Raw genomic sequence first — 16,628 nt, 5'->3', positions numbered from 1 at the left:
CTGGGGGCGATCTCGCCTAGATGGACAGGCAGCCATGTGTAGACACATTTTCGGTTATCACTACCTAGAGTGTGCTGCTAACACCCACTGAGTAGAGACCAGGGATGCTGTTAAACATCCTACAAGGCATGGACAGCTCCCATAAGAAAGGATTTTTTACTCCCAAGTATCAGTAGTGCTGAGAGAACGAACACCCCATCCCCGCCTGGGTCAGAACAGACTGTGTTCCTTGCTTCTCTTTGGACCTTTTCCAGCTATACTGTATACACATATTTAGCTTCAAATGCAATTCCATAACAGTTCCCGGTTTTGTATCGTCACCGAAATCTTTCTGGAGACACCAGCAGTTGACTGAAGTTTAGCAGTTTACATCTCTGGATAGATTCAGGCAGTGCTGTGGGGTCCTCAGATTGATCCATCCACCCACACTTCATCCCTTTTCTGTTTCACACCAGAGTCCAGAATCCATTATCCTAGCCACAGAACTGCATTTATTTTCCCCAAATGAACTATTACACTTCCCCACAACAAAGCTGACTTGCCCCTTAACTGCTTTTTTAAGTTCTGTTTTCCTCTAGGTTTGCAACTGGGGGCGGTACACTTCAGAGGCCAGAACGACTTACCGAGTGATGTGCAAACCAGGAGATTGACTGAGCACCCCTTTCCCCACATCACTGCTAGTCAACACTTCCTCTACAGCCTTCATTTCCTTCTTTTAATATGTTTTCCAAAAATCTATGATACCATTTTTTCTGAGGCCAGATCCAGTCTGGTTTTCATTAAGCCTGCCTGGCTCCGCGTCTAGGCACCACAGTCTGCAACACAGCAGAGGCCCGGGCTGTCTCCAGGCCCCCAAGTTCCAAGCTGAACCCTAACGCACAAATGGGGTCACACTGCCTCTACGATGCCTCGCAGACCCCTAATTACTTCCTGTCTGCATTTATGAGTCAACAATCCCAGATTCTCACATTGTGCTTTAGCCAGTCATCGAAACTCCAAGGACCTCTTTCCTCCTACGTGGGCATCACCCCGTCTTTCAAAACCATGACCAGTTGCCTGGGACTGGAAGGGTCACCATGAAAACCTGTGGACGACGGTTTTCACCCGCACCCCTCAGGCTATCCTATGTCTGTACTAATAGCAGCCAACCTACCACAGTTTACATTTAATCATCTCATCCCTTTCTCTTATTTTATACAGTGAAAACTTAAAGCTTCAAACATGCAAGGCCCTCCAGAGCGGAATGAATACATTCTACCTGTGTTAAAGCAAGCTGGTGGCTTAGAACTCGCCACCTTCCTCACAAAGTACTCGCTGCCCTCCAGCCTTGCTGGCTCCTCACTCCTCAACTGGGAAAACACATGCTCATTGCAGCATGACTGTATTTGGGAGGTCCTTTCTGGAACTGTCTTCCCTACCTATTCTCATTGCTCATTCATTCATTCATTCATTCATTCATTCATGTTTTACCCAAATATTCCTCTGCTTAGAGAATGCGATGGTGAAGCCTCCCGTTTCCTCCATAATGAGAACGGCTGTTTCTGCCCCCATACCCTCTTCTTTTCTTTATAGCACATATTGCAACCTTCTTATCCATTCTCGCTCTAGAACATAAGTCCCCATTTAAGCATGGCTTGTTTTACTCACTATTTATCATCTGTGCTTAGAAAAATGCCTGACACATAGGAGACACTCGGTAAGTGTTGAATTTGTTGTATGGAAAGATAATAAGGCACTATTTTTATCTGATTTTGTTTTTCTGCGTTTTACTTCTATCATCACCAGCAACCACTTGTTAGATTAAGCACTACAGTTGAAAGTATTAACAAAAGAAATGTCTACTAATCGGAAATTCCTGAGAAATTTTTACCAGCATGTAAAATTCAGGAACATTACTACCTGGAGTATTATCTTAATAAGAGGCTAAACAGAAACCCAGGCAGTCAGTTAGCAGACAGCTCCTACATACATCTCCACTGTGGTAGAACTCCTCGGGTTTGCAGATGGGCAAGCAACATGTTCCTGTGGCAGAACACGAAGGGCTGCTGAGTGGCTTATGCAGACCCCTGTCTGACCTAGTAACAGCTACACACATCGGACACTGAGACACACATGCAGTATTTGTGAGGGAACTCACAGCGCAAGCAGCAGAGTCTATACCAGCTTGGGGGCTTAGGCGTTCACTTTAGCTGGAGATACTGGTGATTTCTAAATAGCCTTAGATTGTTCTGTTTGAAGACGGCGATTATCCAAACATGTGAATCTGTACTCATTAGCAAGGGCTGTATGACACACATACACCCCAAAGGGCATGTCAGAGCTATGAGCAGAAGTCCATTTCTCCCCACTGGGCACACGCGGCGGATGTACAGTAAAGTGCTCCCTGCCTGACCACTGGCGGCCTCGAGTGGGAAACCTCCAGTTTCTACTGCAATTATATTTAACCTAAGTTTGGGGAAGGAAATCAATTCTAGTTATTAAGTTCAATTACTGACTGTCTTATTTCCAGGCATTGTGACAGTTTCAAAGTTACAATAATCTACTTAAAAAAAAAACAAAACACCAAACAATCCAGGGTATGGCCCTGATTGTCTCTAAACACACAAGTCAATTGTTACGAAAAATATCCTTTAATTAATTCTTTTCCCTAAAGACTCCTCATCAGACCAAACTCTTTGCTCAATAAATTGCTGCTAATTAAACATGCAGTGTTACAGCCTGAATCTATAACTAGTTTTTTGAACTTTACGAAATGTAATCTGACATAAATGAGAAGCAGGTGAATATAAGTAAGTTAAATGAAAGGAGGTATGACCATTTTACATTTCCTAATATTCCAACAGATTCACATACACACGCTTCTGCGTTTTAATGGTAGCTGCTGCCTACAAATGCTTTTTGTATTACCAAATCTATAAAGATTATCTTCTTAGGAGTCCGAATTCTGTATTGAAATAGGTCCTTGGTATCATCTATTCTTTGAGGGGAGATAGAGTTCCATTCTTGGAATACCAAATTACTAATCCCATCAGTCATTACAAGCATTTCAAGAATGCACATGCCTTCAGTCAGGCACCAACAATCATATTTTAACCACCCAGTTGTTGAAAATTATGTGAAAGCTAAGGGAAAAGTTTAACATTTTCTCCTACACAAACCCAGGCGGTTTGTGTATGAGAAAATTAGTTTGCTGAACTGCTCAGGCATGCACAAATGGAATGCACTGTTTTTTTTAACAGCTAAATTTCTAAAGCAGTGGAAAAACCTACATATTTGTTCAAGGCGCTAACTATACTACATTTGAATCCTGAACCCCAGGGGAGTACAGAAAATCTTATTTTGTAATTGACTAAATTTGGTTGTTTTCAGTGAAACAAATGAGGCTTCAAATGTATTAAGAAATAAAAATAGTTTAGTCACATAAAACACATCGATTTTTTTTTTTTAATTACTCTCCATGCTCAGGTTTTGACTCTATGACCTAGAATTGATGCCTCTACCAATGCTAATGTCTAGGAAAGGCACAATTTTTAAATATGCAGAGGAACGGACTTATGCAAATCAAGTGCATGATATTCTAAAATGATTGTAAAGACAAAAGAATGAGAGAGACTATATTCTTTGTACTAACGATCACCTTGAGAAACATGGAAAAATGGAAGCAGGCTTCTTGTTCCTTCATCACATACTCACTGCATGTGGCACGAGTAGGGAAGGTCCCCAAACAAACTGAATTCTGACTGTACAAATCATATGCTCTAAAGCAGATCCCTATTTCAATCAGAAGCTTCCTTTTTGCATGAACATATACAACTGGGGACCAATGATGGCCTCTACCTACATCCCACTCCTAGCACGGCATCTGACACAGAAAACAGGCTTCATCAGTACATGGAATGAGTAGAGGAAAGACTATGAATAGCATCATAAAAGATAAGAGAGAACAAAACATTTTACTTTGATCCTCTTTGTATCTACCAGCAAGACTCTGGATCTCTTGCCCGATCATATGAAGAAGAAATGTTCAAGGCCTTCCTTGCCTAACTCTCCAGAAGACTCATTGGGCTTTTCAACATCTCAACCTTGGGGGCCTACATAACAACCCAATTCCATGAACGAAACTAAACTGTTAAAGATTCAGGAGGGTGAAAGGGGCAGAAAAGCTAAACCTGGAAGGGGCAGCAGAGGCACGACACCCAGAACTCTGTCGTGGAAATTCCTACTATGCCCAAGAGAAAATGCTCTGACTAAAAGTGAAATCACTGAAGCCAGTGATTTCTTAAGAGTGTTTCACAGTTAACAAGTATTATGAAGGAAAATGTTGTATGGTTAAAAAAAATTGTGGAAATATTGAATTGAATCAAATACAGTTTTCTTCACTCCTGAACTTCTCAGGGCCTTGAACTATGCTAATAATGTGAATCTTTTTATTTAACGTTAAGACTTTCTGCTTTCTACGGAGTTAAAACCTTAAAAAAAGGTCTTCTTTCTCCTAACATGAAAAATGGTAGCTAAAGATTAACTTAAGCAATTTTTACGGCGATACACAAATGTTTCTATACACAGAACTAGTTTTAGAAAATAAATGTACTTTTTAATCTACTGAGTGCTCCAAAAATACCTGATTCGATCGAATACAACACTTCAGCATTCTTCCCTTTGTCCTTGTCGAGAGCTGTAACCTGCAACACAACTGAGCCAACAGCCGCTGATTCATAAACCCGCCCTTCATAGGAGGAACTCGTGAACCAGGGGGCGTGGTCGTTTGTGTCGCTGACATTAACAACAATCCGTGCAAAGTTTCGCTTTACAGGGACATCTTGATCCCGCACCTGAAAGAATCAATAGGTTATCAGTGCTGTCAGAGGTTTCCCGGTCATTGATTAAAGATCACTCGGGAAGACGTGAAACCCTTCAGAAAACAAACGGTGGCCAACGAATGAGCAGAAAGCCATACCATGACTGTAAGAACGTGCTGGTGGATGGCTTCATGATCAAGTGTTTCAGAAGTTGAGAGAGAGCCCGTTGCAGGGTCAAGACGAAATTTCTTGAGACTCAGTGGATCAATGCTGCTCTGCAGAGTATAGATCAGCTTGTTTTTCTCATCCTTATCCATTGCACTGATTTGCAAAATTTCTGTTTCTGGCACTGTGTCTTCAGGAATAACAACTTCATACTTTGATGTAGAAAACTGAGGACGGTGGTCATTTGTATCTATTACTTTGATAAGTACCTATTAAGGACATCAAGACTCACATTACAGTAATATCCTTAACTGTGATATTTTATTATTTACAGAATCAAGGGGAAACATGAGATGCGCATTGAAAAAAACCATTTTTTTAGCAAAATGAAACAATGAGAAATAAAAGAAACATCTAGAATAAAAAAAAATCTTTAAAATTTTCCATTGATATATTACCCAGATCAGTAAGATAATGAAGACCTTTCTAATTTCTTGAAACTAACTTTGAAGGGCAAATGTAACATCTTTCACACACTTCTTTCTGACTGCACACTTCATTTCTCTCAGGTTTCCACAGGAGAGAGATTTCTAGAGCACTCCTGTTAGGATAACAGAGAATTTACTTCAGCAGGATTTACAGAAGATAATTTCCTCTATCAGATCTGAATCTGCAACTACCAAGCAAACGAGGTGACTATGGTACTAGATAAATACCGTATTTAAATTTCTTGTTCTAATTGTTGAGACTCCAAATTCCTACCAATAAATTAGAAATGTGCTTTAAAAATCTTTACTACATTTTTACAATCACAAAACCTACATACAAATAGTAAACCCATTCATTTCCTAAAAGCACTTTAAATACACTAAAGATAAGCTCTCTTAAATACCTCAACATAGAATAACAACCTTAAAGGGGGGAAAAAGCCAATATTGAAAAAAACTCAGCTGAATTAAAAAAAAAATGTATCTTTTTTACTTAACACTAAGAGGATTAATTTTCAGACTGAAAAGACGTGTGTGGAGATAAGGCATAGTGGAAATCACTACTGACTACAAAGATGGTTTATGGTTACGAACAAGAAATCTGAGCTTCACTGGCATGTGTGGAATAAAGAGGGTCACTAGTCCTAACGGCCCAGGAGGCTGCAGTGTCAGGAACGCACAGGTGAAGCTATTATCCACCCCGGTGCAGGCATACGAGCTGCAGGTCTTTCCATGACGATTATACCAGTGTTCTCAGAAAACACTACAACATCAGTGATGGATTTGTAACATTAAATTTTATATACGTATTAAATGCATTTGCTAAACCAAAGAAAGGTTTTATGTGGAAGTTACATAAACATTTAAAACCACAGACCGTTTTTAAAGGTCGACGATGATCCACAAGTGATGGTTTTATAATTTCTCTAAGTTCAATCATTATATATTCATTTCCACTGTACATTTACATAGTACTTATCTAATGGAGTGTTGGGTAGAGGTAGTTGATTCCTGCTCTCAAGTCAATTAGTCACAACTCAGTAGGAACAAGGAAGGTAAAAACCACCAATTCTGATACAGCGATTCAAAGGAAGCACACTCACAGAGCCCTTACCCGCGCAGCACGCTCCTCCACGTTACTGGGGAGCAAGTACAATGAACGTACAGCAGTCCCTGCCCTCGGGAAGCTCTCAGGCTCAGCCGGTGAGGTCTTACACACGCCGAGCACGATGAGGCTGCACATATTACCAAGTGGGTTATCAAGGAAGCCTTTAGGAGTCCCGAGATGGCGAGGGATGTTCTGAAAACTTTTAAGGAGAAGGTAAGGCTTTGCCTGTGTAGGTCTTAGGTTGGTAATCAATATTTACTAGGATGGGGGTCGTGGGGGAGATCTTGGTCAGAGACAGGAAGGCAAGAAGTGGCATCAAACACCCTATCTCCTCGAGACTAGAGAGAAGGACTTGGAACTAAGGGATGGTAAGAGCGGGGAGAAGGTGGCGTCCAGTGCGCAGAGCCTGGACTCGCAGACAGAGGCTGGAGAGGTTCAGCTCGCGTACGCCCTAACTAGCTGATCAGAGGAAATTCACCTTTACCGCCTCTTCCCAACCGGGCAGACCCCTGTGGTAGTGGGCACAGCCAGGTGAACCGCAGGGACAGAGAATGGAGACAGGGAGGGGACTGAGCTGTCCAGCAGCGAGTGCACACCAGCGCGGCTGAGACCTCACTTACCCCTCAGAGGCCCTTGTGAGGACAAAATCACTATGCCCCTTTCCCGGTGACAAATGGAAGCCAAGAGGGTTACAGCCACTTGCCCAGGGACAGGGTAAGAGGCAGAGCCAACATTCAAACAAACAGACCTGTGCATAATGCTGATGCTCGAGAGAAACCAGAAGGAAACATGAAAGCAAAGCTGTTTCAAAGAAGAAAAAAAAAAAAAAAGCCATAACTGGATTTGGTAAGTGATCTTGAGATAGGGGTAGATGAAGCGACTTGAATTGATACTGGTCAGATCCCAAGCAGCAAACGGCAGGACAGGAACACAAGGAGCAGTGCTTTTTCAACAGAGCACAGGGACCCCCCCCGAACCTCCCCCTCTGCTGATGATGCACCGTGGCTCACGTGACAGTGCTCCCCAAACCTCTGACCTGCATGCAGTGACGTCTGCCCTGGTGCTTCCCGAGTTTTACCTACAAGCCCAAATCTACCCTGTCCTCCCATTCCTTAGCAATCCAGTTCTTATCTCTGTGTCGCCCTTCACATGCCTTTGCTGCTCCGTTCTCATCCCTGTTTGTATCGCCCTGTCCTCTGGCCCATGTGGAAATTGAAACCTAATTACTGACTGTCCCCTTTGTCCTATACCTTCACAGGGGAGTCTGGGCTCGGGGACCACATCTTTGAGACTCTGACTCCCCTTCCCTGCCAGCAAATCATGAGGATATTATCAAGACCCCCTGAAAATAACTCAAAAGAAGTTATAAGGTATAAAGGCAGCACTACAACTTAAGATATTTGTGTCCCTGGGAAGACTGCAATTTATTTCCTGGGTTTTACAGGAAATTTTAGTCAATCGACTTCACATTTCATATGAAGTTTTTAATGGTACTTGCTAAAAACTGCAATTATTTGGGAAGGGGCATACTGCTACTCATTCATTTATGTCATAAGCAATAAATGCTACAGGTAAATAGATCGTCTTCATTAATGAGAATGGTTGGCACGGACGGCCACTGCTACTGCTTCTTAAGATCCTTTTGCTGGATTTCTGCTTAGTAGATTATTTGAACTGGTCCACGTACAGTTATACTCTTTAAACCTTTCAAAATTCATCCTGTTAAATTTATCACAACTCCATGTTTTTATTCTCATTTTCATGCTCTAAAGTCTAATTTCTATAATGAGAACGGTTACTGACAGAAATGAAATTTTAATACTGTACTAAAACTTTTACATGACAATCTCAAAATGACCCCAAAGCATGGTACATATGTCAATTTTAAATACACTAAAAATCACAACCATGTGGAGAAAGAAGAAGGTCTTTTTCATAACTGGCTCTGAATCATCTACTCATTTATTAATTAAAAATACATCACAGACTCTTACTCTTCAGTGCAACTAAATGATTTAACAGATGATCTCTCTCATTTGAGATTTAAATTAGTATCATCTAAAGATAAAAAACTGGAATTCGGAAGCATTTTCTCTCCTAATATTTAATTTCGTCCTTTGTCTTTTAGGACACAGCAGATACACATGTAAATCTTAGCTTCCACCATCCTAGGTGAGCTCAATGAGGGTAGGACTGTTTCCCAGTATTCAGTTTCTTGAACAGTACCTGCCACAACAAATGTTCAACAAATTCTCACAGAGCCCACACTAAGAATCAAAGAGAATTTAAGGTATAGGATTTTAACATTTAAATTTGAAATCCCAGTAATCTGGCCATCTCTTAAATCACCACGTAGGAATAAAGATGTTAAAGGGATTACGAGAACAATTCTATCAACCATTTTATACAACTCTCAGTTAAAATAGCCAAAAGGGGAAAGAATTTAAAAAGTGATTTAAAACATGATTAATCACTTTAATGAGCTTTAACGAAAAGGACTTGGACACATTCATCCTCAAGAGCGATACAATTTATACTAATGCTGTTCAAAGTTAGTATAAAATTGAAAGATCTTGATAATCAAAAGTGGGTGGTTGTTTCTAAGTCTTCTTTCAGAATTTCCAAAGCTGGTTAATTACAGGCCAAACCTACATTTTCTTTCCCTAAATACAAATCCTTGGTGTGCCTCTACGTAAGCCCTATCAACACAGCAGCTGTGCCTGGGAGCCTTAGAGGGCAGAATCCCGTTGCCTGCGCACCCTAAAATCAGGTCGTTATCAGTCCACCTCTGATGAACGCATCATCAGTGATTCACTTACCTGTGTGAGGACAGCGGTGGTTCCGTCTGTAGCTTCAACTGTGAGGTTATAGCTTGATTTCTGTTCCGCATCAAGAGGTTTGGCAACAATGATGGTCCCAGTGCCCTTGTCCACATCAAAGTGGCTGTCATAGTTGCCACCTAGTTTAAGTTAGGACATACAGAAAAGTATGAAAACCTCTCACTTCGTTTGTGGCTTTCTAATTCTTCATGACAGAGGGAAAAAAAACCCACTTCTGATATACTGCTCAAGGTGATCTCAAGGAGCTTTCATTTTGGAAGACAAGAAAAGAAGGGCCAATGAGAAAGGCAGTGCCTACTAACACAAACTTGAGCCCTAACTGTCAAGGGAAGCTACTGAGAGGAAAGCAAGAAAGCGACTCTGAAGGTGGAAAAACACTGCTAATATTGCCAATGAGTTACTTTCCATTCACATTTTCGGGGGTTCTGGATAGGTCTTTAATTTATATATCCCAGTAGCTATATATCAAACATCCTTTACTAAACAGAGTCAGCCATTCAAATGCTTAATTACTCAAAAAGGATTCGTGACACCTGAAGCATACTCCTAAAAAGTTAACTATTAAAAACAAATGTTAACTCTGAGAAAAATCATAGCAGTTAACATCAATTAGTTCTGCCTCTTATATACTTAAAAAGACATTTTCCCCATTGTTGCCAAACACAAAGCTTAATGAATCAAAAGTTTCTGTGCTGCTGACATCAAATGCATTCCCAGTTATGTTCTAGGTACAACTCTTCCCACATCCACTGAACCAGAGATACTCTTATCAATGAAGTGATATGGAAATATGAAAATAAAGTCTTAATGTCATGATGAGGTTCTACTACTAAATCTTACCAAAAAGTGAAATGACACATTAAAACAAACCAAAAAACTTCAGTGAAATCTAAAACTAAGGATGATTTTGGGATGTCTTAGAAGTCAGCATGATGTGTGTAACTGGAATGGGTGACCATGGGCGCACCATGAAAACAAGGGGCAATGGAAAACAGTCACTAGAAATAAAAAAGGTTTTAAAAACTGATGCTTTTCTTTTAGATCCCATAATCTAAGGCAAATTATGGGATCTCAGCAGATACCTTCTGCTGTACAGTTCGGGTCACAAGTCATCTGAAAGATGGAAAACACTTCTCTAGCGAGTGTGTCTCCTGGCACAGCCACAAAGAAGCAAGCAAGCATGGAAGGCAAGCACAGAACAAGGAAGAGCGTCAATCAGACCAGGTCCAACGGCGGTCAGCGTTACACACAGCCCAGCAGGGGCCTGGCTCATCTGGAAGTTTGACAGGAGTTAACAGGGAGCCAACAAACGACTCTGATTGTAGTTCACTGTGAAAATCATGTTTCTTCTTTAAAACTGAAAGTGAGGGTTTCGGAGGTGTGGATGACCTCAACGATTTCATACAATGCCCGGAGCTGGGGACGCAGCCGAACTGCGTGCTGGGGGAAATGAAGAGGTGAAGCCCGCGCCGCCCACGTTGCAGCCGCCTCACATGCTGATACGACATTTCGTGGGAGGGTGGCTATGGGCTGAAAGAGGGAAGCAGGGATCCGCGGGACCAACTAGAGAGGAGTCACAACCCATACTTATGCTTTTAAAGATCCTGATGATTAACATAACATGAGGAAATACCACTGAAAAAACAAAGACGTCAAAGTTTAAGATGAATTTCTTTTCTACGTACGAGAGAGTAAGGGAATACGTTCTATGTCTAAACTCAATTAAATGAAAAACAAAAAACTCATGTAGGCATATAATCTTTATTACAGGGTCAATGAACCTCCTGAACCCGGCTTCCCACATTCCCAAAATGTGGTAAATAAAACACAGAAGGCCACAGATGGCACTCTCATTTTTAAGTTATACAATTAAATTTGTAACATTATTCCCTATAAAATACTGACATGTGACAGTCACAGTTATTTTAAGCATTCAAACTATATTCGCTAAAAATAACGATGTGCCATATGTTATGTAACAAGAAGGAAAATTTAAAAGTTGTGCTTTTGGACCACAACATTCAGGTTTCTAACTCCTTCATGCACTTCTGAAAACCTTATTTTAACATTAAGGGTATGGTACATGCATGGCAGCAATTTTAAAGAAGTTCAGTACATGGCTAGGTGTTATAAAACCTCTTGCGATCAAAGTACTGCAATTTAAGACAAATTCTCCACTTCTAAGTCTCACTTAATAATTTTAAATCCAGAGATACATACAAAAATCAGAAAACCAAAGATAGGTTCTCCTCAGTGTAACCTATTCAAGGACAATAAAACTCTGAGGAAGACTCACCAATGATGTCAAACCAAAGAGGCGTGCCAGGAGGCTCCACAGAGATCACGCCAATCATGTGAGCCACTGGATCGCTTTCCATGACAGTGAAGGAAAAAAATGGTTCTTCAAATGAAATTGGCTCCACTGATGGCTTTGGTTTGGAGATCCATTCAATATGGAGTCGAGTGGTTGACGACTTTTGGGGGCGACCATTATCAACTGCCTTAATCTATAAAATATAAGCAGAGGGGACGAAGGGAGCAAATTAGAAGTTACATCCCACAACTGAAGCACAGACTGGTTTGGTCTCAAACTGAGCCAATTTAAAACACTTCCTTTCTGTATTTGCATATTCCCCGTGTATAAGCCTTGATTAAAAAGAGCGACCTCTTCATGCCACACTCAACATACATAGTAACTGGAGTGATGGCTGAGAAGGGAAACCTGAAGCAACATTTCCCAACAGGACACACACACTGAGGCCCCTTCTTGAAGAGAGAGAAAGTTTTCAGAGAAGTGACATTAAGACCAGATGAACGGAAGTACGTGAGAAATTCAAAGATGAGATCCTAACTCACTGAAAGAATATCATATTCTCCAGCTCCAGAAAACTTCTTGGATGAAACCACTCCGGTTTTGGGCTCAATAAAAAATTTGCCATGTTCGTTTCCATCCTCAATGCTGTAAGAGATTTCCGCATTGGGACCTTCATCTTTGTCTGTCGCTATAACACGATAGATGGGCTCCCGCTTGGCGTTTCTTTCCCGCTCTGGTCTTTCCCGCTCTGGGAGCCTGATTTTGTAGAACTTCTGCAGGAACTGAGGTTTGTTGTCATTTTCATCAAGGATTTTCACAATCACTCTTGCAATGGTGGATTTGGGGGGAGTACCGTTGTCAGTCACAGTAACCTGTTTTTGAAAGGTAAGAGATCAACAGATGTTTTTAAAATATAACTATATAAAAAGTGACTCTCTTTCTAATTAATGATAAGCCACATTTGCATAGACCTGCAGAGTTCACACACACTATGACGCACACCATGTTCTCTCCTTTGACAAGAGTCCTGTGAGGAGGCAAGATGATGATGTGTCCTGTTCCAAACAGGGACAGGGGGAGCGACAAGGGCCCAGAAATAGGGTCTTCCCTCCCCACACCACCTCTCCCTGCACTACTGTACCTATAACATGAATGTTGCCAAAATGGTAAGCTATCAAAAACAGCTTACTTTTTTTTTTTTAAACAACTTATTTTTAAGCCAAGAAGAGATACATGAAGATTTTGCTTTTAAATAGAGTCCGGTGACAAAAAACATACACTCTATGCACTTAAAAATCAAATCTCCACATACTTCATTAAAAACCTTCATTTTTAGGCCTCAACTTTAAAGCAAGCTAAATCTTCAGTTTAAAATATATGTGAAGGAGCATGCCTTTTAATACTAGCTGTCATCATTTTGTTCTGTTTGACTCTTTTCTTGTTCAGAAGTCCTACACGTTTAGGACAGCAGATATAAAAATTTCCATTCAGACCCACTTATTAAGTAAGATTTTCAGTAAGAGAAATGTGAAGTAATGGTCATTCTCATTATTCATGTATTCAGCTGAGGAATAAAAAATCGGAGTCTTTTCCCCCGGAATCAAATGTCCACTTTTACTTTGGTGTGGACATCAAAAGCAATGACCTTAGGAATAGCTATTTTTCTCTCACCACATCCTCCAAAAATAATGGTTGAAATACTAAAAATATTAAAGTATACTGAAGTTTTCTGTGGAACTGTTTTATTATGTTTTTTTAAAAAGCTTGGTGAATATAAATCCTGTTGTTTATAGAAGCGTGAATATATCCTAATGGTACTTGCCAAGAATATTTAAGGAGTTGCTTAAAGTATATGATTTATGATCCCACACTTTAAAAATAAAACAAAATGTACACTTACTATCAATTTTAATCTCTCAAAACACTCCCTTTTGATCAGTGCTCATATGGTCTTAAGGGACAAGAAAAAAATCAAAGAGAAATAGAAGTGGGCACTATGTTTGTGGTAATCATACCAAAATGTTAAGGCTGGGTTCAATAATCAAAAGCCAGCAACACAGTTTTTAACATGGCATTGGGAAAAAAACCTCTTCTTTAAGACAGTCAAATCAATGCCAGTGTTGGCCCTCAAATCCACCACCAAAAAGGATTACAGAAAACATACAAGGTATGTAGGTCACAAACCATTACAAAGGCTTATTTCCCATCAACATCTTCATATTATCTACAAAGTCCTAAATATCTTATACTTGCTCCCATCCAGCCTTGGACTTTACTATAAAAAGGTGGCTTTGGAGGGAGGCACATGACGGACAGGTGTCCACTGCAGTTCTAACCAGGGTGTGGCCACAGCAAGATGAGAGTGCCTGGGACCTGCCACCCTGGAAAGCAGGCCACCTGCTTCCTTTCTTAGGGAACCATAGTCTCCTTCTGTCCCTCCCTACACTCTAGGGACCAAATCAAAATTCTGAAGTCTGCTCTAACAGAAGGAAAATGAATTTAAGGGAACTGTACGACCTAAGACTAACACTGAGATGTAACACATGAAGAGATTTACGAACTATAGGGGCACCTGGGGGGCGCAGTCAGTTAAGCATCGACTCCTGATTTCAGCTCCGGTCACGTTCTGAGGGTCCTGGGATTGAGTTCCATGTGGGGCTCTGGGCTCAGCAGGGAGTCTGCTTGAAGATTCTCTCTCCCTCCACCCCTCCCACTGCTCACATGCTCTCTCTGTCTCTCCCGCTCTTGCTCTCAAAATAAATTTTAAAAATCTTAAAAAATAATAATAATAATTACTAACTGTAATGGTGGCTGTGAAACCACCTTTTCTAGACAGGATATTCACAAGCACACACACACACTAAAGAGCTATAAAAAGTATTTTCCTGACAAAGAAATTTGGCCAAGGATGAAATGAAATTAAGCAGGCAGCATTATGAATAGCGATAATATAAAATGGGAGAGCTAAGTATTAATAAAAACAATCAACCACCGTTCAGGACTTTCCCAAGCACCCGCACTGGAAGAATGGAGGACTCGTGTGGGTATCTCACAGGTCAACAAACACTCGGTCTTCTCCGGCTCCAACGACCAACATTGGCTTTAACGTGTGGTAGTGGTTACCATACGAAACCTCTACATGTGGTAGAAACCTTTCTACGTGTGGTATAAAGTCAAAAGAGGTTATGTGTCCGCTCTGCTCAGTTTCCCTCTCCAAGGGAAACTCTCCCAACTGCCTCTTCTCAGCCTCTTCCTGACCTGGAGGCCCTGGCACCCAGCAATCGCCTGTGGCCTGACCTCCACATGACCCTCTACCTTCCTCCTCCTATCCCTGCTCCTGCAAGGTGCCTACCATCCACCAGCACGCCAGTGTAGGATAAGCCGCGTTTCTTTCAGGGACTAGACATTTTAAATTACCCATGAAAACAAGAAGCCTGTCAGAAGAGATCATTTTAGAAAAGCACACATCAGTCTTTAATCTTTTATTTCAGAAATGTTTAAAAATCACAAACTTTCTCTAGTTCAGTTTAAAATGCAAAAACAATGCAATTATTTGAGAACAACACAAAAGCCAGAAACTAACCACAGTTGAATGAAATCAATTAATATCATAAAAATATCATGAAAACAGAATACTAAGGAAAAAGATGTAGAAGGCATAAAGAAAAAGTATGTCTTATGTAAATACTATTGCTTCTAGTTTGTTTGCTCTGTATGTGCGCACAAAAATTAGAAAAGAACTTACACAGTGATCTTGTTTTGGGGAGAGAGGGATTTAAGGGGACATGAACTACACTAAAAAATGTTTCCTTTCCCCTTTACTTTTCTTTTTAGTAATGACCAGAAGCTAATATAACAAAATCATAATACTTATGAATATTAATGTGAACAAGAATGCTTTCCCATATTTCCAAATCTCTTAAATAATTAAAATAAAGAAATGCTTACTTCTAATATATGTTCATCTTGCTGCTCTCGGTCTAGTTTCCTTGATGTCGTTGTGATAAGACCTATAAAATGAAAACAATTCATTAATCCTTACGGATAAAACCAATTACAAAATACTGTCATTGAAACCACACTGAGTGTAAAAGTCTGAGCAAATCTTTGGATTCCAAAGGGAAAAAAATGATTAATCCAGGTTCAATTATTTTATTTACAAATAACACACTTTCTCATTTTAATGATTCTTCAACAGTGGATAAATGACAGAAGGATGAAGAAAATGGCAAAATTGCAATCAGTTACATTTTTTTGTTTGTTCAGTGGTTTGAATAAACATTTTGTCAGTAGAGATTTTTAAAAACTAAGATGAAGTTATCCAGGATTTCAAACTCCTCTAACTGCTGCAGTGATGATTAAGAACTAACAGAAAAATCTTCCATAACTGTATTAAATAGGACCACTGGAAAATCTAATGTTGACTACGATTTATTACCTTTAAATCATTTACCCTCAGAAGCGAAGAATGGTTATAAAAGTAATGTAATTTTCCAGGAAATACTGTTTAAGTATCAATTTCCAGTGAAAGAAAAAACATAAGTGATCCTCAAAGAAACCCTATATTCTTTGTTTCTTTGATCTTTCTATCAAACTAGAAAATCTATAGTTTCAATCTCTCTCTAGAACTTTAATCAAAATTGGCTGAACTGTCAACACACATTGGATTGTGGAAGACCATTAAAACTGATTAAATATATTCTGTACTTCTCCAAACACAAAATTCCCAATTAGGTTAATAGGGGAAAATCAATTATAGCGATAAAGTCTGTTCTTAAATATAAATTATTTGAAGTATTTGCTAAAATATCTGCTACAGCCTGTGTTGAATGACTCTGATGTCGAGCTGAAGCTCAGGTGGAACCGTACATAGCAAGACAACTGCCAAGGACCCTTCTCCTGCCCAGCTTTTTG

The 16,628-nt window shown here is 40.1% G+C and overlaps 1 protein-coding gene across 3 annotated transcripts in view; it reads right to left on the bottom strand.

The window, feature by feature from the left end:
• The window catches only part of FAT1 (FAT atypical cadherin 1), a 125,133-nt gene that overhangs the window by 31,619 nt on the left and 76,886 nt on the right, over window positions 1-16,628 (bottom strand). For all 3 annotated transcript variants that reach the window (XM_032838150.1, XM_032838153.1, XM_032838151.1), the window contains exons 4-9: window positions 15,663-15,724; window positions 12,257-12,586; window positions 11,697-11,907; window positions 9,380-9,519; window positions 4,958-5,233; window positions 4,622-4,832 (exon numbers count right to left, since the gene is read on the bottom strand). In XM_032838150.1, coding sequence (XP_032694041.1) covers window positions 4,622-4,832; window positions 4,958-5,233; window positions 9,380-9,519; window positions 11,697-11,907; window positions 12,257-12,586; window positions 15,663-15,724 — 1,230 coding nt within the window. The remainder of the gene's footprint in view (window positions 1-4,621; window positions 4,833-4,957; window positions 5,234-9,379; window positions 9,520-11,696; window positions 11,908-12,256; window positions 12,587-15,662; window positions 15,725-16,628) is intronic.

Source organism: Lontra canadensis, unplaced genomic scaffold (assembly GCF_010015895.1).
Source record: "Lontra canadensis isolate GAN:19392208 unplaced genomic scaffold, GSC_riverotter_1.0 scaffold102, whole genome shotgun sequence".
NCBI lineage: Eukaryota > Metazoa > Chordata > Mammalia > Carnivora > Mustelidae > Lontra > Lontra canadensis.
The sequence above is the reverse complement of the archived record's forward strand: the minus strand, read 5'-3'. Positions and strand labels throughout refer to the sequence as shown.